Source organism: Myxocyprinus asiaticus, chromosome 14 (assembly GCF_019703515.2).
Source record: "Myxocyprinus asiaticus isolate MX2 ecotype Aquarium Trade chromosome 14, UBuf_Myxa_2, whole genome shotgun sequence".
NCBI lineage: Eukaryota > Metazoa > Chordata > Actinopteri > Cypriniformes > Catostomidae > Myxocyprinus > Myxocyprinus asiaticus.
The window spans coordinates 29,166,819-29,190,732 of NC_059357.1; the positions used below are offsets into that span (position 1 = coordinate 29,166,819).

General features: G+C 38.0%; 1 protein-coding gene across 1 annotated transcript; it reads right to left on the reverse strand.

Annotated features, from left to right (window-relative positions):
- Positions 1-280: 280 nt before the first annotated feature.
- On the reverse strand, positions 281-21,279 carry flii (FLII actin remodeling protein). Its single transcript, XM_051716408.1, has 30 exons — positions 21,163-21,279; positions 20,215-20,325; positions 20,022-20,093; positions 18,506-18,586; positions 18,158-18,243; positions 15,509-15,670; positions 15,253-15,356; positions 14,946-15,121; positions 14,603-14,760; positions 13,756-13,840; positions 13,376-13,523; positions 12,139-12,275; positions 11,803-12,015; positions 10,709-10,888; positions 10,515-10,597; positions 10,349-10,423; positions 10,183-10,266; positions 9,934-10,105; positions 9,724-9,828; positions 7,559-7,750; positions 7,279-7,467; positions 6,614-6,753; positions 6,329-6,536; positions 2,842-2,996; positions 2,704-2,764; positions 2,463-2,591; positions 2,263-2,369; positions 2,064-2,169; positions 1,920-1,985; positions 281-1,827 (listed from the first exon to the last, which is right to left on the reverse strand). The coding sequence occupies exons 1-30, from the start codon at positions 21,223-21,225 to the stop codon at positions 1,693-1,695; spliced, it is 3,783 nt and encodes a 1,260-aa protein (XP_051572368.1). The 5' UTR covers positions 21,226-21,279; the 3' UTR covers positions 281-1,692.
- Between the last annotated feature and the right edge of the window lie 2,635 nt (positions 21,280-23,914).

Genomic DNA, 23,914 nt, shown 5'->3' on the forward strand with positions numbered 1-23,914 from the left:
TCCACAAAACCATGAGTTTGGCCCCCCAAATATTTGACCCACCATACATCTTAGACCAGGAGCCGAGCCTGAAATTGATTCCTTTACCAAAATCAGCATATTGCTAAAATACCCTACACTGACTGCACAACCTATTAGTAGATACATTAAAATTAGGTTCAAATGCTTTTGCTTTCACAGTTCTCCTGAGACACTCAGGATATACCACAAAAAATAATAATAATAAAACAAAAGAAAATAGTTTGAGTGCAATTAAAAAAATACTCCCATGTAATCATACAGCGGTGCAATGAAACTTTATTCAATACAAAATACATAAATAGAGCATCTGCAGGTGAAATCGGTGGCAGAAAATATTTGTCCACATAGAAACACATTTATATATGCAGACAAAAAAGCTGCTATGACAAAAAGAAACGGAAAAAGGCAGCTCACTATAAACTGCGAATATGTATTATTCACCTCTATCAATCCCTTTTATGATAGCCATAAGAAATGGGACTAGCATAATTAAAACAACATTTCTTTCCTTTGCTAAACAAATTTCCCTATCCAAGATCAACAAAAATTCAGTATTCAAAAAAACTATGTAGTTCACACACAGGGGACTATAAACATTTTGATAAAACAGTGCCAGCTTTATAGCAGACATAAGCCCCGCTAAACCAAAAACCTATAGAAAATGCATGTGAAGTCTCTATAACAAATCATAGGGTGCACTGTTGTATTATTACTACTGGATTGCCATTCATTACAATTACAGATCAGCCCAGACTTGGACGTGTTGGGTAGTTTAAGGGCATGTAATTATCAAAGAACATCCCACAAAGACTGTGCAATTCTCTATTCCATCAGCGTTGGCATCAGAGTCAACATCCCAAAGGTAAAGCAATGAAACAGACATTCAAAGGCAACTAACAAATCTGATGTGAGTGGCACCAATTCAGATATTTTTTTAGATGAAATCTGAAACATTTACATGGGTGTTGTGCTTTCAATAGCTGAAAGTCTTTGCAGTCAATAGTTATGATATGCGTCTAGTGCATAAGCAAGTTTTGCTCAAACAAATTATATTAGGAGTCTTCTTTAAAATAACATATGCAAAGAAGATTGTAAAGAGATATAACAATTCACAACACTTGTGCAGCCAGATGGTTAAAAAGAAAAAACACACACATATATATATATAAACTCTCCCTTAGAACAGATATGTTCTTCCTAAAACCATCCCTTAAAGAATACAGCATTTTTATCTTACAAGGTAAGGCTTACCTAAATGCTGTATCATTAAAATGGATAGTTCACCTAAAAATTAAAATTCTTTCTTTCATGGAACACAAAAGGAGATGTTAGGTATAATGAATGCCGGAGTCATCATTCGCTTTAATTGTATGGAAAAAAAGACTATATGAAAATGAATAGTGACTATGGGTTGGTTTTGTTGTGTTTGGAATGACATGAGGGTGACAGATCAGGCTGCAGAATTTTCATTTTTGGGTGCACTATTCCTTTAAACTCTGATTTTAAACCTACACGTAAAGGTTTAAGATTAGCAATTATATTTGTGAGCTTTACAAAGAGTCGCAGTGCACAGTGATAATGGAGGGTCTGTTATGAGAGATGTAGTTTTCTGAACTCTAATGCATGTGGATGTGTTGCATTCAGACAGAATCTGTGAGGTGCAAGGCTAGTTTATGCAGGTGCAGTCTTGAAGGTGCTCCAGGCATGGAAACAACGTGTAAAACAGTGAGGCTCGTTGCCTTTGCGCACCAGGCGCAGTTTTCTTGGGTGCTCTGAATCCTTAGACCTCATGTGTTGAATATAGACCTAATTAAAGGGTAAAACAATGTTAAGCATGTACAGGAAATGCCACGGTGTTGATGTTTAATAAAACTGTCCTTCAGTCTGTCAATTATTACCTGACAAGCCTTCAGGCTCAGTTTGATCTCCACTTGGCTTGTCTGTGTGCCAACCCACATGTAAACCTGGAAATCAAGGTAAAGAACCTCAGTAACAAACTCACTGGCATGATATTGTGTTTGGCTGTAAGCACAAAGCTCTACCTCTTTTCCATTGTCCAGAAGCATGATATCATCATCGGCCAGGTCATCTTGACAGAAGTCAGAGCATTTCTCCGATACAGCAAAGTAACCTTTCTCATTAGAACACCTTACATAAGAGGACAGATCTATTATCTTCACATGCAACAATAACAGATAGAGAGACAAAATAAAAGTTGTTTTTCTGAAACTAAATCCTTACCTAAACAGTCTGGCATATTTCATGTACTCTGCATCTTCATCGTAAGGCTTCTGTGAGCCAATGCCAACCCAGAAGAAATTTTCTGGCTCCTCCCCTTCATTTATCACCTGAATAAAGGAGAAAAAAAATGTTCAGTATTACAAATAGGCTTCATATAAAGCTCACAGAACTTAATTTTGGCAAAAGAGTATGTACCATACCTGTTTGCTGTATGACTCATCAAACATGGTGTTCATGATGTCCTCTGACAGTTTAGCTTCATCTGGGTCTGCTGCTCTGCCAACCCACGTGTACACTATTCCCTGGTTATCTGTACTTTCAAATGGCACCTAAACAAATGAACATAATGTTAAGTGATTCACAGCTGATGAATAATAGCAAGTATAAATTTTGTTTCACTTATTATTTGATGGCTTATTTGAGTACACACTATCACTTTACCTTCAATATGAAGCAGAATTCAGAGTTGAGGTTACTGGAATCAGTGGCTATTTGAATAGTCCTAAAACAAAATAAAGAGAGTTATAACTTGTACATTTTTGCCATTAAGTTGAAAAAATACCATCTAGGCATTGTTACCTGGTGCACAGTGCACTTCCATTCGTCCTGATGTGGTATAAGCTTGGTTGCACACTGTCCACCTTTAGCTTCCTCTTGCCTTTGTGGATGATGAACTTCCTCTTAAAGTGTGACAAGAACTTGAGGTTCTCCTGTTGCTGGGTCATTCTCACAACCTGGAACAAATAGATGACAACATTTAAAGGAATACTCCAGATTCAATACAAGTTAAGCTAATTTCGACATCATTTGTGGCATAATGTTGATTACCACAAAAAATTATTGACTCGTCCGTCCTTTTCTTTAAAAAAAAACAAAAGTAATAGAAATGCATCCAGGACTGTCTATAAACTAAACGAGACACTATTTATCAGTTCAACATTAAGAAATTAATTAATTAATTAATGTTGTGATTTACAAGTATAATAATGTCACATTTATGACAAATTACATAGATACATATGATGATTACATAATTAACCCTTTAAGCTCTGAGGGTGTTTTTAAAGATCTCCTGTTTCAGTGGCATTACCAAAATTCAAGGTTTAAAACTCAACCAAAAAAAAAAAAAAAAAAAAAAAAAAACGAGGGTCAATTGTTTGGTATCATTTTAAAGAAAACTTTTACGTTTTTTTTTTTTTTAATGATATAGATTATGATAAATTCTGAGACTCTCTGCAATAAAAAAATAAAAAATAAAAAAAAAAAGATCCCAAAAATGTACTTTTCTTTTCTGATTTGACATTACATATCTCAGGGTGTAAATAAGGTTACTATGAAAAACTTTGTTCCCAATCATGTCACCTGTAACAGAGTAAAATTTTGTGTTGATATGATAAAGCAATGAAAAGTTATAGCATTACAAAAATAATTTATCCTAGTGTACAAAAGCCTCTCCAAACAAATAAAACAATAAATGTACATAAGAACAAATTACACAGCAATGAATAAAACATGCAGGCATGAGTAACGAGATATCATTCAGTTCCATTCTGTGTCATTTGAGCCATCATTGAGTCCGTGTCATGTACTTGGTGCCATCTCCTGGTGGCCAAATTAGAGTATAATTAGTATAATTAGAGTGAACTATCCTCTCTGCCCATATTTGGATGACTTCCACCTCTGGTTGCAGCGATCTAAATCCAAATACGATTGGTTTAACGTTCCATGATGCTGGAGAACATACTACATCATTTCCGATGAAGTGATTGAATCCAGGAAAGCTAACATGTTTTTAGCCATATAGCACATTATGTGCTGTGTACACATTGTGCTTCACGTGAATTATCTAATGATCTGTCCATCCAATTATGTTATGTGTGGGCTCATTTTAAAGAATCCCCTCCTCTAAGTAATGGTATGTGATATTTTATGTTCCGTTTACTTTTCGTAAAGTTATAGACGAAAACGCGGCATATTTGTAACACCAGTTTACATGTAACATGTACAGTTGAAGTCAGAAGTTTACATACACCTTAGCCAAAAACATTTAAACTCAGTTTTTCACAATTAATCGTAGAAAATATTGCCTGTCTTAGGCCAGTTAAGATCACTACTTTATTTTAAGAATGTGAAATGTCAGGATAATAGTAGAGAGAATTATTTATTTCAGCTTTTATTTCTTTCATCAGATTCCCAGTGGATCAGAAGTTTACATACACTTTGTTAGTATTTGGTAGCATTGCCTTTAAATTGTTTAACTTGGGTCAGACATTTTGTGTAGCCTTCCACAAGCTTCTCGCAATAAGTTGCTGGAATTTTGGCCCATTCCTCCAGACAGAACTGGTGTAACTGAGACAGGTTTGTTGGCCTCCTTGCTCACAAACGCTTTTTCAGTTCTGCCCACAAATTTTCTATCAGATTGAGGTCAGGGCTTTGTGATGGCCACTCCAATACCTTGACTTTGTTGTCCTTAAGCCATTTTGCCACAACTTGAGGAATGCTTGGGGTCATTGTCCATTTGGAAGACCCATTTGCAAACGAGCTTTAACTTCCTGGCTGATGTCTTGAGATGCTGCTTCAATATATCCACATAATTTTCTTTCCTCATGATGCCATCTATTTTGTGAAGTGCACCAGTCCCTCCTGCAGCAAAGCACCCCCACGACATGATGCTGCCACCCCCATGCTTCACGGTTGGGATGGTGTTCTTCGGCTTGCAAGCCTCACCCTTTTTCTTCCAAACATAACAATGGTCATTATGGCCAAACAGTTAAATTTTTGTTTCATCAGACAATGAGGACATTTCTCCAAAGAGTAAGATCTTTGTCTTATTGTGCACTTGCAAACTGTAGTCTGGCTTTTTTATGGCAGTTTAGGAGCAGTGGCTTCTTTCTTGCTGAGCAGCCTTTCAGGTTATGTCTATATAGGACTTGTTTCACTGTGGCTATAGATACTTGTCTACCTGTTTCCTCCAGCATCTTCACAAGGTCCTTTGCTGTTGTTCTGGGACTGATTTGCACTTTTTGCACCAAATTACGTTCATCTCTAGGAGACAGAATGCTTCTCCTTCCTGAGCGGTATGATGGCTGTATGGTCCCATGGTGTTTATACTTGCATACTATTGTTTGTACAGATGAACTTGGTACCTTCAGGCATTTGGAAATTGCTCCCAAGGATGAACCAGACATGTGGATGTCCACAATTTATTTTCTGAGGTCTTGGCTGATTTCTTTTGATTTTCCCATTATGTCAAGCAAAGAGGCACTGAGTTTGAAAGTAAGCTTTAAAATACATCCACAGGTACACCTCCAATTCAGTACACCTCCTATCAGAAGATAATTGTCTAAAGGCTTGAAATCATTTTCTGGAATTTTCCAAGCTGCTTAAAGGCACAGTTAACATAGTGTATGTAAACTTCTGACCCACTGGAATTGTGATATAGTCAATTAAAAGTGAAACAATCTGTCTGTAAACAATTGTTGGAAAAATTACTCATCATGCACAAAGTAGATGTCCTAAACGACTTGCCAAAACAATAGTTTGCTAATATGAAATCTGTGGAGTGATTAAAAAATTAGTTTTAATGATTTCAACCTAAGTGTATGTAAACTTCTGACTTCAACTGTATGTCAAATACAAGCTGTAAAATACAAGTACTTAGCTATGTATTCACTATATTTTTGTCTTTGAGTAAAACAAATAGGCTGGTTGCATTCTACTCATTGAGTGCTTTCTAATGACATAGGACACATGGCTGTTTGATATTTTTAACGATTACAATAAAATGTGCAGTGCAAAATTATTAATACATTCTAAAAATGGAGCACTTGTTCAGTTTTGGTCATACTGCCTACATGCATTGTAAAGTACAGCTTCTAAGCTTTAAAACGATACCTATTTTGTGTTGGTCAAGACTGTAGTTATTAATATTTTGATTAAAAAAAAAAGAAAAATCTCAGCGGGCTTGCCGGCAGGGGCCCATCTGAGCTTAAAGGGTTAAGGCAACATACATCACTGCAATTAAATGAAAATGAGATACATCACATTAACTCCAAGTATGCAGTACCTCTAGTTTGCCTGGGAACAAGCTCTCAAACTTCTTCTGCAAGCTGAAAGTGAAGGTCAGCCAGCCCATGTTGGAAGCCTCACGGCCTTGCCAGAAGTAAACCACACACTGGAAGTCTTCCTCAGTCTGTTTTTCTTCATCCTCTCCTCCTTCTGCTTTCACTTTGTCTTTCTCTTGATCATCCTCATATTCCACAGGCACCCAGTACCTGAGACAGATGCAACCATTCCATCAGAACATATGTTACAGAAGTATAAATGGAAATAGTAAAGGGCCTTGACCAACCTGCACAGAAATACATAGCAGTCCTGAGTGTGAAAGTGACCGAACTCCTCCTCTGGCAAACGGGCAAACTTCTTCCCCTCCAGAACAAATCCCTCCATGCCATCCAAGTCCTCATTCCACTCCTCCATCATCTGCTCCGCCTATCAGAATTACGACAAATCCAAAAAGACACAATGGATGAATTTACAGCATAGAATCAAAGATTCAGAATCATCTTTCTAAAGAGGGTAAGCAGATCAATTCAAACATGAAGATCTGACCATTTAAAAACATTACAAGGCCCTCATGACGTGCATTACAAAATACTGGTGGTACTTGTGCAGTGTAGAAACTAGGTTCTGATTAAATTGTGAGTGACTGGAAGTGATTTTTATGGCATTTCTACACAGTCGCTTATGTTTTCTCAGTGGCTGTTTAGTGGTCCAAGTCAGATTGTTTAGAAACACTTCTAGATAGCACCTCTCCTCAACAAGCCTTGAGGCAATTTGAGGCATCATATCATTAATATTCTTATGAGGTATCAAATGGTGCGGGAAGAGTTACGTGCCCAAGTTTATTTGAACTTAACCCCGAGTATGAGCAACAGTAATAGTGATGCTTGCCATAGGCACCACTAATTAAAAGATGTAATTAATTAGCTGTAATGCTGACAGCTGAGACCTCACCTCTGTGAGGGGCATGGGTGGCTGTCTAGGCAGAAACAGAGCTGTTAGATCAGCTTTCATCTGGTCCTTCTGCTCTGCATCCTTCTTCACCTTTCCAGACAAGCCCTCATTTTGCTTCACACTCTCTGCATTCCTTGTATAGTCCACCTTCAACACGTCATCCCAGTTCTTGAACTTGGATTTGAAGACCTGTTGAGTGCAACATCAAAAGGTGAAATTAGAGCAGAGGGCATCATGCCATTTAAAAGGTTAATTGTAAATTGAGGTCTAACATTTTTACCTGGCACTCAGTGCCCTCCAGATTACGGATGACCACGGCGTGTTTTGGTCGATGGAGCATACTGCACACCTCTTGGCCCAGTTTCAATGCAGCTGCCCTAACAAGACGTGGGGACTTGCGGCCAATCCAGATGAAGACGTCAGACCAGCAATCTAAGATGTAGACACCTTTAGTGTCCAAGAGACCTTGTACCTAAAATAAATAAAACACAAACACAATTTAGTACATTCAATTACAATGACTAATCCATATAAAAAAAAAAAAAAAATCGAATTAACATTCAACATTATAATGTAAAATTATTTATTTCCCACTGGTGTTTTTTTTCCTGATCTAAATGTTTTCAGATTTTTCCTCACAATGTTTATATTTCCTTACTGCTACCACTGATAATTTTGATGTAATTTCTGCGACACTAGCGCCACCGAACAGAATTTACAAAAATAAATGTTTTCAAAACAGCTTTCTGATTATGTCCCTCGCCTGCAGTTGTTCAAACAATCAGATAGTCCCGCCACCAACTCACACCACTGGTTGATTAACGTTAATGGGGCGAGTCTCTCAAAACAAACACAGGAATTTTTATAGCGCCACAGAGACACAGTGTTTAAAGTTTTTGTGAAAATTAACCTCTGAATGGCTTACTTAAAGTTGTCTCAGCATATTAAGCTAGGATAGAAGAAAGTCCTTTAAGGGTGCTTTCACACTTGGTTTGTTTGCTTGGGCCAAACCAGAGATCATTTCCTCCCCCTCCTGCTACCCCCGTTGGTCTCTGTTCACATCATATTATTTGGGTCCGAACCACGGTCCGATTACATCATCAACGTGAGTACAAGCGGCAGCTGTTTACCACTGTAACTAGGTAACAACTCAAGAAGACGTCAGCATCACTGTGTTAAGTGAAATGTATTAAGCCCCGTACAAACATGCAGCGACTTTATCACTTGATGTCGCTAGTCTCTATACTATAAAGTCGCTGGTGGGCATTCTTACTGCTGTCACTCTAACGTTATTGGTGGACTGCACGTCTGGCCATGTCTTTTGAAAATATGATCACAGATGATATGTACTGTCGGTAAAACTAAGATTTATTTCTAATTTGACAATGAATCGGTTTTCTTGTCCCTAAAATGCACATTCTGCAGGAGAGAGTGCTTTTATGAAATGAAGTAGTGCTCATTGCATCGTATCATTAATAAAAGATGAACGATCTATCAATGTACGAATCAAACTCACTCAGACTGCCAACAGTTTCTTTCCCACCCTTCATTTTTTATTATATCCATGTATGTTGTTACAAACAAATCATAGAACAGTGAAATCGCTTACAGAAACATTAAAACGCTGCTCTGTCTTGCCAGCACTCAACTCCTTTATCTCAAAGGAGACGGATGACATGAGCTCCACTGAACACACACTCTTCCCTCCTATTGGTTGTTGCTCCCGAAAGTTAAAGTTATCAAGTTAAACTTTTCTCAACTTTGTCGTTTTGCTTGCCACATCCACATCTAGTCACCAGAGGTTGCTGTCGCTCGTGTAGCTAGAAGTCACCACCTCTCATTGAAAATGAATGAGATGAGGTCGCTTTGTTGCTGGAAGTCGCTGCAAGCGTGTATGGGTCTTTAAAGTTAGTCCGTTTGGATTTACCACGAAAATTTGCCATGCACAGAACGACACGTGTTTGTCTCCCACGGATGCACTGAAAGTGCAATGATGTGATGAATATTAGCGTTTGTCTGCCATGAGCCCACGAATGTGAGCTGCTCTCTGAAGGGGATTTTTTGGAGACAAGCAGGTATGAGAAATGCATTATACCACAATAATTGTGATCGCAAGCCTGCTAAGATGCGAATTATATTGTGTTCATTTCACCAGCTTACCACCCCAGAGTTCGCATAAACTGTACCCCAGAATACCTTTCAAGCAGACACGGTTGCGTTTCGTGGGTGCGCTCTTGACTTTGGAAAAAAGCATTCACATTATCCAAACAAACTGAACTTTGACGTCATTCGACCCTGGGTGTGCACCAAATGTGCTAGTGTAAAAGCAACCCAACAAAGAAAAAGTTGTGGGGGGGGTATGTACTTTGTTTTGAACTGATTATTCAATAAGACAATTGTTCACCAAAACAAAACAAAAAAATCCAAGTCTAAACTTGGCATTACCAGTCTCTGCTCTGGAACCACATCAAGTTTGAGCTTATCTTTGTGCTCAACGGAGAGTTTGTAGTTGATCTGAGGAAGTTCAAGGTATCCCAAACCCAAGCCAACCTAACAAATCAAAAAAGTACAATATATTTTACACTACTGGTTTTTAGAACAAATGCACAACTTCATTCTTCAACTTCAAACAAATCATACACAATGTTCCCTGACCTTGTAGAGCTTGGGTCGAATAGGAGTAAAGTCATCTGGGACATGCTTCTTGATTTCCTCTGGCTGTCCCCCAAGAATTTCCCAGAATTCTGGAGGTTCGTGATTCTGCATCAACGTTGTGATCTCTGCTTTGCTTTTTCGCTCATTTTTGTTGATCTTTTCAGCAAATAACCTGTAAATGACACACTATTACAAATTTGAACCATGGGGGTGGGGGGCAAACATAGAGCTGAGTTATTTGTAAGCTACCTTGATTTGGTAGTAGCACCAAGAGTTGCATTGCCTCCTCTCCAAACAAATATTTCAAGACCAGCGTCCAGCAAAAAGACATATCTACAAAGAGAAAAGGAATCGGGGGTAAAACATGTGACCACTCCTTTCTAAATATGTAATAGAGCAGAGCAGGTGAACTCACCGTGGGTCAAGCGATGATCCTTTCACAGGCACAGATTCTAATCTGATGTTCTTTTTTCCATACACCCTGTACAGCCTGCCCAAAACATATAACAAACAAGATTAGAGTGAGTCAGATCAGGGACGAGCTTAAAAGATTGTCCTGCATGTTGTTTTTGGTGGGGCACCTGGTCGGGTATTGCGTGTCCTCTACTGTGAAAAATCCACTGACGGTACCACCCTCAATGTAAGAGATTGCATTGTCAAACACCTAAAATGACACAGTACAGAAAAAATTTAGCTAGACATCTATTATAATGCGGCAGGTTTAACTGACCTTACAAGGCATATTGTGCTGGTAAATGTTGTTTATTTTACTGACCGCAAGGAATTCTTCGCTTTCGTCTCCCATCTCCTCTCTGATCGTCCTGCCATCAGCACCCAAATAATTACGAAGATTGACAGCATGGATGGCAGAGCCTGCTTTCTTATCAAGGGTAGCTTCCTGCCCGATCCAGTAATAGATGTGCCAGTTCAAGGCTCCATTGTCATCCAAGAAAGTCTGTAAAAAAATATGGAACTTATAAGGCATTACATGGAAGAAGGGCTACATACTGGAAGCAAACATAGTAATTTAGAGAAAGGACTTATTAAGGCTATTGAGAAAAATAAATAAATAAAAATAGATTTTTAAATTTTCTCAATGTGAATGGTGCCTGTCTGCACAAATCATAGCTGCCATGATGTTGTAGTTGGACTGACTACGTTCCAGTATTTCCTGATCCATTTATCGCTTTCTAGGGCGCTACTTGGGTATTATTGGTGGTTACCAAAAGTGGTTTCTAGGGGCCTGGGTAGCTCAGCGAGTATTGACACTGACTACCACCCCTGGAGTCACGAGTTCGAATCCAGGGTGTGCTGAGTGACTCCAGCCAGGTCTCCTAAGCAACCAAATTGGCCCTGTTACTAGGGAGCGTAGAGTCACGATTAGTGGTTCTTGCTCCCAATGGGGCAATTGGTAAGTTGTGCATAGATCACGGAGTAGCATGAGCCTCCACATGCGGAGTCTCAGCGGTGTGCACAATGAGCCACGTGAGAAGATGCGTGGATTGGCGGTCTCAGAAGCGGAGGCAACTGAGACTTGATCCTCCACCACCCGGATTGAGGTGAGTAACTGCGCCACCATGAGGACCTACTAAGTAGTGGACATTAGGCATTCCAAATTGGGCGAAAAGGGGATAAAAAGTATAAAAAATAAAATAAAATGAAAAGTGGTTTCTAGGCGGATGTTTAATTCCCTGAGTCAAAAGAGCCATACCTAAAATCTCTATGAAATGCTGGTCACTAGATAGGTGTGTGGCCCATTTTCAATGCAAGTCTATGGGATTATTTTTCCATTCACTATATCATTTGGGCAAATGAACGATATCAAAAGAATATTCATCAGTGAAAATTAACAAAATTCACAGGGCTGACCTTAAGAACAATGTAACAGTCAGCCTCATAGAACTTTCCATGGAAGGCCTCGTCCACCTGCATCGGCACAAAGTTCTCTATCTGCCAAACTGTAACACCTGGAATCTGCCCCACATCCTCCATAAAGAACTCAGAGTAATCCAGCTGAGGTTTCTCCAGGTTTTTGTCCCAGCGCTTGGTTTTCAGGTCAGAGTATTTCAAGTCACCATTCTCCTGAAAGACAAGAGACACATGAATGCAAGAGATTATTGGAAATGTACTAATAACTTCATCTTCACTGGACCAGGTAAATAGATTCAAGAATGGATTCACAGTAAAACTCTGCTGTTCTCTTACCGCAATAGATTTGTTCTTCTCCTGAGCCACGTCTGACATTCCCTTCAGCACCTGTTTAGCCTGATCATCATCCTGAGACGAGTCCTTCCGTCTCCTCAGCCTCATTTTCCTGGCCATATGGTCTCTTGGGCTATTTCCTGTATAACATAAAAAGATTAATGCTTCACTTTGAGCTGCTTTACAATGTCATATTTTCAGGTAAATTTAACAAATGTTTAAAAGTCATTAGCTTGCATTGGTGATGGTGTGAGAGCTCAATCAGTCGCGGCTCTTCAGAGGAGGCAAAGGAGGTCGAGCCACCTCAAAAATGTTTTCAAAATGAACGCAACAATAAAAGTGATCAAATAATCAGTTGTTTCATTAATTAACCTACTCAGATGTATAACTCAGATGCCTTAAATTCAAAATATATATATAATAAATATTCTCTTTTATTTTTTCTTTCATGCACAGTTGCATGTGTGTTTTAATCACTGTATGAACTGGTATGAATGCCAGGAGGCTGATGGCATAAAGCCTCGTCGTTAGTAAACGGAACAATCAAAATGGATATTCAAATGATGCAACGTCATCTGCTTCCATCAAAAATGTAGTGAAAAAATGCAAAATGGATGCAAAATAAAATGTTTGTCCTTCCGCATTATCAAATGTAACCATTCAAGCCAATCAGCTTTCAGTATCCCATTAATCCGTCATTAAATCTGCTTGTGGTAAACGTGACGTGTAAAATTTGCCAATAAAATAAACGTTATTGGAGCATCTAAAACACATAAAACACTGAACAACAGGATCATATATAAATTCGACTCAATGAAGCAGTGGAAGATTGAGTTCCTCTGCACATCCTGTATTTGGTGAGTACTGTAGATTTTATTGTATAAGGAATTTGGCACTATTCATTTACAAATGTTTGCATTAATCGTAGTCTCTAAATGGAACTGTGCGATTTGTTCGACTTGTTTACTGAATTGACAAGTGTTGGGTTGGTGATCGGAAAGATTATAACACATTTGTAGTTACCAAGACTCTCTGAAGTTATCAGGGAGAGGAGATCATTGGTGCACGGGAACACAATTACCAGCAGAAAGATTTATATTTAAATCCACTGCAATCTTTTATTGGTTTGATCTTTTAATACTGATTTACGTATTTGCCTCCCAAGAAAATTTCCTCACAGACCGCCAATGCCCATAATACCAATGGTAACAACAAATATAATATATTTCATATATTCTACCTCCACCGGCTGCTGCCACAGTGGCCGGGGATGCACCAGCCAACCGTAGCTGGTTCTGCAAGGAGAAGTCTATGTTGTACCACTCAGCTGTCCTGTCTACTGGTTTAGGGGGCATGACCAGATTTGGATTCTCACGAACATCCAAAACCTAAGGGCAAAACATCACAGCATCATCTCATTACAGTATATAAATAACTGAACAGCCAATAAAGCCACATACTTCTACTCTTCTTAGAAGCTTTTCAAAAGGAGAGCTTACAACAACCTATTCAAATGTGCTTCTACTTTCCACCTGAAAAATTAACAGGTTGCATTCAAATAATAAATAAGCAATAGTTAATGCTCTTCCCAATAAGGTTTATTCCATGACCAGTTCTTACTTCCAATTCAGTCAGGAAATGGATGGCCTCTGGTAATGTCACCAGCCGGTTCTTGTTCAAGACCAGCTTCTTCAATTTCCCACACCTGAGGAAAACAAAGGCCAAACATTAAAAGAATAGTTCATCCAAGAATGCAAATTGTCTCATCATTTACTCACCCTCATGCCACCCCAGATGACTTTATTTCTTCTGCAGAACACAAAGATTTTTAGAAGAATATTTTAGCTCTGTAGTTCCATAAAATACAAGTCAACAGGGTCCAAAACTTTGAAGCTCAAAAAGCACATAAAGGTAGCATACAAGTAATCCATACGACTCCAGTGGTTAAATCTAAATTTTCATAAGCAATATGCTAGATGTTGTTGAGAAACATATCAATATTTAAGTCCGTTTTTACTATAGATTCCTGCAAAGTAGGTGGCGATTTGCACAAAGAATGTGAATCACCAAAACCAAAAGAACTCTTAGGAGAAAAGAGTGCTTAGGAGGGCTGTTTGAAAGTGGAGATTTATAGTAAAAAAGGACTCTCATCCACACCTATCATATCGCATCTGAAGATATAGATTTAACCAATGGAGTTGTATGGATTACATTTATGTGCATTTATGTGCTTTTTGAACATTCAAAGGTCTGCCCACCATAAACTTGCATTGTATGGACCTACAGAGCTGAAATATTCTTCTAAAAACCTTCATTTGTGTTCAGCAGAAGAAAGAAAGTCATACACATCTAGGATGGCATGAGGGAATTTTTATTTTTGGGTGAACTATTCCTTTAACATTAGATATAACATACATTAAGTCAGTCTTATATTAAATGTGTAACCACCAAGCATGTGGATTCTCACCTGCACAGTCCCTCTGGAACAAGCTCCAAATTATTATTTGCGGCCATGAATTCTACCAGGTTGGACAATTTTCCCACACCAGAGGGAAGTCCATCAAAATCAAGCTTGTTTGAGTTCACATACAGCTTCTTCAATTTGGACAGCTTGCAAATGGCAGACTAGACATCACATTAATCAAATGAGAATGAAGACTAGCTAGATTAGCATCAAGATTATCTCAATCCATAATTGTAACATTGGCAAAACTACTAATGTGATGAAGTATTATCTCATATGGTGCACAAAAGAACTTTTAGGGCCAGCTGCTATGTTAGTCTTTTTCACTCTAAGTGCCAATACTTACAGGCAGGGATGTGAGCTGGTTCCTAGAAAGGTTGAGAGTTTCGAGCTTGGTCCACTGGTCTATACACAATGATAGCTCTGTTATCTGATTGCTGCTCAGATTGAGCCGTTTTAGATTTGGCAGGGAATACAAGCACTCTGGCATCCGAGCCAGATCATTGCAGGACAGGTCCACGTCTACACAGAAACGTACAAGATGATGATCACTGATTACTTTTCAATTAAACAATAATTACAGCCACCAATAAAAGCTTTTACTGTTTGACCGAGAGAACTCTCGATGTGCAGAGAACCCTCTAGATCTCCACCTGCTAGATTGGCGAGACCCTCTAAACTTGTCGGCATATTATTCTGGGTACGCTGTGTGTTCCTTAAATGAAGGGTTTGAAGTGCCACCATAGCAGGTAACTGCCTGTTGCAAGAGGGGAAAAAGAAATTAACAGATTTAAGACAGGGTTTATTGGCTCAATGCCAATAACAAGATATCATCTGAATTGAATGTACGCCACTATATCAGGAGGAAAGTTAATGAATCTTGAGGTATAAATTACCTTACTGTCTTACCTCAGTTGTGCATGCATAAGTGGATTATTATTGAGTATTAGGGTCTGCAAATGGACCAAGCGTCTCATCTGTGGAGGCAGACTGTCCAAATTATTGTTACTAAGGTCCAAGTAGAGCAGATCGGTGAGGTTAATGAACAGCTGATTTGGTATGTTATCAATGCTGTGGGAAAGAATAAACAGGAGAGAACTGTATCAGATTACACATATCTTCACAGAAATTCACTGGCAACAGTTATGATAAAAAAATAAATAAAAATAAAATAACCTTGGGATGTACATTTTGGTGGAGTACTTCATAGATACATCACAGTACTTGGTGTAGTATGTGGCAATAGAGTTCAATTCAGTCTGTGCTATTTTTTGTGTCTGTTGGCTAGCGATACGAAAGAGATCACCACACATGCTCTGCCGCTCTCATCCAAAAAAACATCAGTAACACAAGAACACTTAAAAGTACTTTCCCCAACTCTGCGAATTATTAAATAGAATACCTGTTTCACCAGACTTGCGCTTGCCACGCAATGTCATTTTTAACTGGAAATGTTGTCTATATCGAGACATCAAATATACTATGTATGAGGGAAATTTAAACTAATATGATGGATAAAAGTAGACCATGATTGAAATTTTACAACTCAGTCTGTCAGATATTTGTTGTGCAACCTCTGTATGTGACCTGTAAAGCTGCCACTTGCGTGTCAATGGCAAAAAAGTCAGAAAATACAATGAACAAGAAAACAAGTGAGGCCATGTGAGGGGAGAACGAAGCCATGCATCTCTATTCATATACTATCCATACTAAATATTATGTAACAAGCACAAAACCTCAGCCAAAGGAGAGATTGTAATACACCTGGGCACAGCAGGAGAACTGAAAAGTGTGAAGTTTAGTTCATTTTTGTATTTATTTTTATATTTTATGGCCATTTTTACATGTATTAATCTTACAATTAATGTTAAATATGTCCTCTTTTTGGACAACCACAATATGGTCACACAAGTTTAAGCAAAAACCAATCGACACACTAACCAATGTGCACAAGTGTTGTGTGCATGACTAAGTTTTTACATGAAAAGCAGAGAATAATCGGATAAGTCTCACGTAAATGCAGTTTTCATGCATTCTGGATTTTTTTTTTTTTTTTAAATAAGCTGATTTTGGGTAGTTATTTTGTATTGGTGTACATGTAAAGACACTTACACTGGCGGCCAAAAGTTTGGAATAATGTACAGATTTTGCTCTTATGGAAAGAAATTGGTACTTTTATTCACCAAAGTGGCATTCAACTGATCACAATGTATAGTCAGGACATTAATAACGTGAAACATTATTATTACAATTAAAAAAAAAAAATAAAAAAAATTCAGAACTTCTTAAACTACTACAGAGTTCTCATCAAAAAATCCTCCATGTGCAGCAATGACAGCTTTGCAGATCCTTGACATTCTAGCTGTCAGTTTGTCCAGATACTCAGGTGACATTTCACCCCACACTTCCTGTAGCACTTGCCATAGATGTGGCTGTCTCGTCGGGCACTTCTCACGCACATTACAGTCTAGCTGATCCCCAAAAGCTCAATGGGGTTAAGATCCATAACACTCTTTTCCAATTATCTGTTGTTCAATGTCTGTTTCTTTGCCCACTCTAACCTATTCTTTGCAATTCTTCCGATAAGGCCTGCACCCCTGAGTCTTCTCTTTACTGTTGTACATGAAACTGGTGTTGAGCGAGTAGAATTCAATGAAGCTGTCAGCTGAGGACATGTGAGGTGTCTATTTCTCAAACAAGAGACTCTGATGTACTTATCCTCTTGTTTAGTTGTACATCTGGGCCTTCCACATCTCTTTCTGTCCTTGTTAGAGCCAGTTGTCCTTTGTCTTTGAAGACTGTAGTGTACACTTTTGTATGTAACCTTCAGTTTTTGGCAATTTCAAGAATTGTATAGCCTTCATTCCTCAAAACAATGATTGACTAATGAGTTTCAAAGCTGTTTCTTTTTTGCCATGTTTGACCTAATATTGACCTTAAGACATGCCAGTCTATTGCATACCGGGGAAACTCAAAAACAAACACAAAGACAATGTTAAGCTTCCTTTAATGAACCAATTAGCTTTCAACTGTGTTTGATGTAATTTCAAGTGATTTTCTAGCACCAAATTAGCAATTTAGCATGATTACTCATGGATAAGGTGTTGGAGTGATGGCTGCTGGAAATGGGGTCTGTCTAGATTTGATCAAAAATAACTTTTTATGAAATAGTGACGGTGCTGTTTTTTTTTCATCAGTAATGTCCTGACTATACTCTGTGATCAATTGAATGCCACTTCGTGAATTAAAGTACCAATTTCCTTCCAAAACTGCAAAAACTGTATATTATTCCAAACTTTTGGCCACCAGTGTAAGTGTCAAGTTAAAAATAGCAGCACATCTCAAGAGCCCTGTGTTCAGTTACATTCCATTCCATCAACAGTGCTTCATCTAGCTGTTATTGACCCACAAGATACCACCCAAAATGCCACTGTTACAAAAAAAAAAAAAAAAAAAAAAAAAAAAAAAAAACATGCAATAATTGTGTTGTCATGATCAATCACTGCTGTCACTTATGTAATCGTGTCCAACCCTACGCTCAAAACAAACAGACAGTACCTATTGTGACTGAGGTTTAAGACCAACATGTTCCTGGAGTTCTCCAAGTCCCTTGGAATCTCAGTTAGTTGGTTGTAGCTCAGGTCCTGGAGAGCAGAGGGAATTACATGTAAACATGGGTCCTTGAACATGTCTCTTTAACCATTTTAATGGCACATAGTCCAGTGTTTGTCATATTAAAATAGCTCCAATAAGAATAAATAAGATTTTCCAAGGAAGAAACATAACAGTTTATGTAAAATTCAACTATGCCTGTAATTTTGCACTTAACTAAGAAATATAACCCATCCTTTCAAAAGAGAGATAAACATTTAGACTACCAAAAGAGAAGAGTAATTCTCTACATACCAGCACAGAAAGATCGTCCAGCTGAAAAATGTCATCAGGAACTCCAGAGTTTTTTAGGTTGTTTGCTCTAGCCACAACTGCCTACGGCAAAACGACAAGGACATATTACACACTTTTCACAACATACAGTGGCAAGAAAAAGTATGTAAACCCTTTGGAATGACCTGCATTTGTGTATAAATTTGTCTTAAAATTTGGGTTGATCTTCATCTAAGTTACAATAATAAACAAACACAATCTGTTTTAACTAATAACACACAAAGTATTGCATTGTTCTTGTACATTTTGAATACATCATTCAAACATTCACAGTGTAGGTTGGAAAAAGTGTGTGAACCCCAAGGCTAATGATGTCAACAAAAGCTGATTAGAGTCAGGAGTTGGCACACCTGGCATCCAATTAATGAAACGAGATTGGAGGTGTGGGTTAGAGCTAGTTTGACTTATAAAAAAAGAACTCAAACATTTTGAGTTTGCTATTTACAAGAAGCATCTGCTGACATGGACCATACCTCACAAACAAGAGACCTCAGAAGACCTACGATCAAGAATGGTTGCTTTGCATAAAGCTGGAAAGGGTTACAAAGTTATTTCTAAGAGCTTAGATATTCATCTGTCCACAGTTAGTCAAATCGTTTATAAATGTTGTAGTACTGTGGCTACTCTCCTTAGAAGTGGCTGTCCAGCCAAGATGACTCAATGGGCACACAGCAGAATGCTCAATGAGGTAAAAAAACAACCCTAGAGTGACAGCTGAAGACTTGAAGGAATCACTGAAACAGGTTAACATCTCTGTTCATGAGTCTACTATACGAAAAACATTAAACAGGCATGGTGTCCATGGCAGGACACTACGAAGGAAGCCGCTGCTTGCCAACAAAAACCTTGCAGTGCGCCTGAAGTTTGCCTAAGACCACCTTGACATTTCCACAATGCTACTGGGAAAATTGTGGACCGATGAAACTTGGCTGGAAAAAAAGATGCTGTGGAAAGTCCCCCAAGAGAGCCGTTCACACCAGACATCCTAAAGGCCAAAGTATACTTTGCGGATACCTCCGCGCACAGTATGTGCGACACAAATTGCAGGCACGATCTGATCCGGAACACGCAAAATCTAAGTATACCTGGGTCTTAAGAATATGGCTAAGCTGAAGCAGTTCTGTAAGAAAGAATGGTCCAAAAGTCCCTCTGAACGTTGTGCAGGTCTAATCAGCAGCTACCGGAAACACTTTGTTGAGGTTATCCAAGAGTTCACTTACCTTTTCCACAGCACTGTGAATGTTTAATGGGATGTGTTCAATAAAGACATAGTTATAATTGTTTGTGTGTTGTTAGCTCAAGCACATTGTGTTTGTCTATACTTGTGACATTGATGAAGATGAGATCACATTTTATGACCAATAAATGCAGAAAACCAGCTAATTTCAAAGGGTTCACATAATTTTTCTTGTCACTGTATGAAAATAGCTACATATAAGTATGTGATGTATTTCACAAAACTGTTGATCATATTTACCCTCAGGTTGGGAAGACTTGACAATTCTCCATGCAGGGTTGTGAGGTTGTTGTGACTCACTGACAAATGTTCCTGATTTGATGTAAAAGAGGGAGAGTAAAAAAAGACCCCGGACAGAACATCAGTAATTTGACAATGTATGTAAAATACTAAACTGTGGCTTAGACAGTTATAATAGACAAAAATTCATCACCAGTTTCTGTAAGGAGGCCAATTCCTCTGGAAGATAGCAAAGCCCGGTTCTGTTCAGCTTGAGCCATCGCAAGCTGGTCATAGACTTGACATGCTCAGGAAAATAGCCCCCCTATTTAAAAACACAGAAGATAAACTGCAGGACTACAGCTAGAAATTAGCATGCATTTGACTGAGTTTTAATTCTGATTGCGAGTCATGTATTTACAGATAGAGTCTGCTACAGTGATGTAATTTAGTCTCAAATCTGAATTATGAGCAACACCAAGCTAAACTTGGTACAATGATGTCACTTCCCTTCCCAACGAGAAACAAAAACGCCTTGGAGATTATGGGGTGTGTGTTTGCTATGACAACAAGATGAGTGTGAAGCAGAAAGCTCCATGTTCTCACACAAGCAGGGTGATATGCATTTTAAAGATGAGTAGATCTGACTGAAGTGGGTTTAGATAAGAAAAAGATTTACCCAAGTACTTGTCAGCTAGAAAGGCCAAAGTGACTCATACCAAGTGAAAGACTTCTGTAACAAATCCCTCCTCTCCATTTCCATATTGTGTCTAAACATGTGGGAATTCTTATAGTTTACTCAGTCGTGGCTAAAAGAAGCTCCTTCCTAACTTGCATGCGTTGAGAGACACTGTGCTAACAACGCAGTTCTTTTACCGACACTAAAAACCTCACAACAAGCATTACAAAGTGGCCGCTAACAAACTTCTATTAATTTCCTCTCCCCGTCGCTTGATTGACCGCACCATATTTTGACAACTCGCGAGCTAACGCCCAGTGTTCCGCTCTGCTAACCCGCTAGCACTGCTAGCTCAACACCATCTCAACCTGCGCTGACAAACTAACCACCCTACTTCACCTTCTCCTCGCATGAGTGAAATATTTATTGACAGTTCACTAAGAATACTCCGTAGATATAGCGGTCCTGATGCAGAACGCTTACCTTAAAGTCATTCCCACTCAAGTCTACTCCCCTGATGAAGGGGAGAACTCCGGTCGCGGCCATGTCTAATTCAGGATATGACAGCAGTCGCAGCCTATTTTTGTTTGAGCTGAAGAATTTGACTCAAGCGGCCGATGGTGGAACACACAACACCCCCGCTCAGATGGTACAGCCCACTAACTGTAAAAGGGATAGTTCACCCAAAAATGGAAATTCATGCCATAACTGATGTGTGTGACTTTCTTTCTTCTGCTGAACACAAAGACATTTAGAAGAATATTTCAGCTCTGTAGATCCTTACAATGCAAGTGAATGGAGACCAGACCTTTGAAGCTCCAAAAATCACATAAAGTGGTTGTTGATGTAGAAAGCGGAGGCACGTGGAGACAAAAATGGAGGGGAAATTGTAACCAAGACAAAAAATGACCAAAACGGCAATTGCGAGTGGGGTGTCCAATTGGGTGGGCAGGCTTCGGGCCATGGTGGCCCGAAGCCTGCCATGGTGCCCCCCACCATAGCTCCGCCCTTGGGGCACAGACAGAGGCTACAAGAGTCCAGCATGGATAAAATCCCAGATTCATTTTATTGTCCAACCAAAATCCCAATGATAATTTGGTGCATTATGCTGGACTTTTAACTCTAAACAAGCCCAAAACACACAAGGGACTCTTATTTTGAAATGACAGAGACTGTGCTATGTTAAAATGCTCTGTTTTGAAGTATTTACCAAATTAATCTTTTTATCGCCTATATAGACTATTCACCAGATGAGGTTTAATGAGGAATAAGGTTTATTATTTTTCATAAGATATGAAGTTGGAGACACAATGTATGTGCTGATAGGGCACGCTTCCACGTAGTCACATATTTCTTTGCATGCCCTCGCTTCAATTTAAAACACTTGATTATCGAATCAAAACAGCTCCGTCCACAAAGGAATAATAAAAAACTATCGGTAACTATCGGCATAGATTTTGGCCGATAACAGATAGTTTCAAAAAGCAACTATCGGCACTGATTAATCGGTAAAACCGATATTTAAAGGCAGAAATGTGAAGCTTGTAATTTTACATTAATTCTTCTGTTAACACCTGTGTATTAATAGAGCTGCAAAGTTGTTTAAATCATTTTTACAGTCATTTATGTTTAATGTTATATGATCATGGCAACCAAGTAGTAAACTGTATATAACTTTACACAGAAAAGGTAAACAAGCAATTTTGTCACAGTAATATCATATTATTTACATCTTGTGGCTATACTTTTGAAACTGTGAGTATTTTAACATTTACAGATTGGCCCCATTCAGTTTCATTGTAAGTGCCTCAATGTAACCCAGATTTTCCCTATTTTTAAAATGTTGATTGAGCTTAAAGGAATATTCCGGGTTCATTAGAAGTTAAAGGCAATTGACAGCATTTGTGGCATAATGTTGATTACCACAAAAACTATTTTCAACTCGTCTCTCCTTTTCTTTAAAAAAAAAAGAAAAAGAAAAAAAGGAAAAATGGAGGTTACAGTGAGGCACTTACAATGGAAGTGAATGGGGCCAATTTTTGGAGGGTTTAAATACAGAAATGTGAAGCTTATAATTTTATAAAAGCACTTTCATTAATTCTTCTGTTTAAACTCATGTATTATTTGAGCTGTAAAGTTTAAATCATAAGCTTTACAGTTGTTTTAGGGTTTGTTGATATCGTCATGGCAACAAAATTGGCTATAACTTTACACAGAAGAGGTTAAAAAGTGATTTTATCACACCAAAATCATATTAACATGCATATTGTTTATGTCTTGTGGCTTTACTTTTGAAACAGTGAGTATTTTAACATTTACATATTGGCCCAATTCACTTCCATTGTAAGTATCTTACTGTAACCCAAACTTTTCTTTCTTTTTTTTCTTTTTTTTTTTTTAAAAAGGAGGGATATGTCAAAATTTATTTTTGTGGTAATCAACATTATGCCACAAATGCTGTCGATTGAGCTTAACTTGTATTGACCCTAGAACATTCCTTTAATTTAATTTAACCACAAAATGAATTGGCTGTTGAACCATCACCACTGGGTATGTGACAAAACAACCAGGAAACGGTTTTGCATGGTTATTTGGTTAAAGCTCTGATTTTTTATAGAAAGGTCAATACGTTGCAACCAGACTGTAGGGCATACAATAAGAACAAAACAATTTACTTATAAACCTTATTCACAGTAGTGCCATTTTTGAGGGGAATGAAAATGAGGCTGTGAGGGATAGACTTCCCAGTCTCTTAAATGACATGCACTGTATAAAAATATCAAACATCTAATTTTCCAAAACTCATGTTGTCTGGAGTTTTGTGTTTACTTAAGTTTCTTGGAAAGATAATTTTTAATGTTTCGTCAATGGAATGATCCAAAAACACTTTAAACAACTGAAACAACCAATTGAGGAGACTGTACATCTGTCCCTCACAGCCTCGTTGTCATCCCCATCAAAAATCAAAGATGGCACTGCTGTGAATAAGGTCAATTGGATAAATTACTTAACAAAAAAAAAAAATTACATTTAAAAACAACTTTATTTTACAAAAACATTTTATTCTATACAAAACTTTGCGTCTCTTAAGATAAAAAACTAATGATTATTTTTTTACAAATAAATAAATATATATATATATATATATATATATATATATATATATATATATATATATATATATATATATATATATATATATATATATAAATTCTAACACTTTTTTTTAGTGGCC

Bases quoted from the DNA above. Each gene is read 5' to 3' on its own strand.
- flii (XM_051716408.1), bottom strand. From the start codon at position 21,225: ATGGCCGCGACCGGAGTTCTCCCCTTCATCAGGGGAGTAGACTTGAGT. The intron at 10,889-11,802 runs GTCAGCCCTGTG...ATTTTTTTACAG, and splicing joins ACTGTTACATTGTTCTTAAG to ACTTTCTTGGATGACAATGG. The intron at 6,754-7,278 runs GTGAGGTCTCAG...TAATTCTGATAG, and splicing joins CACCCATGCCCCTCACAGAG to GCGGAGCAGATGATGGAGGA.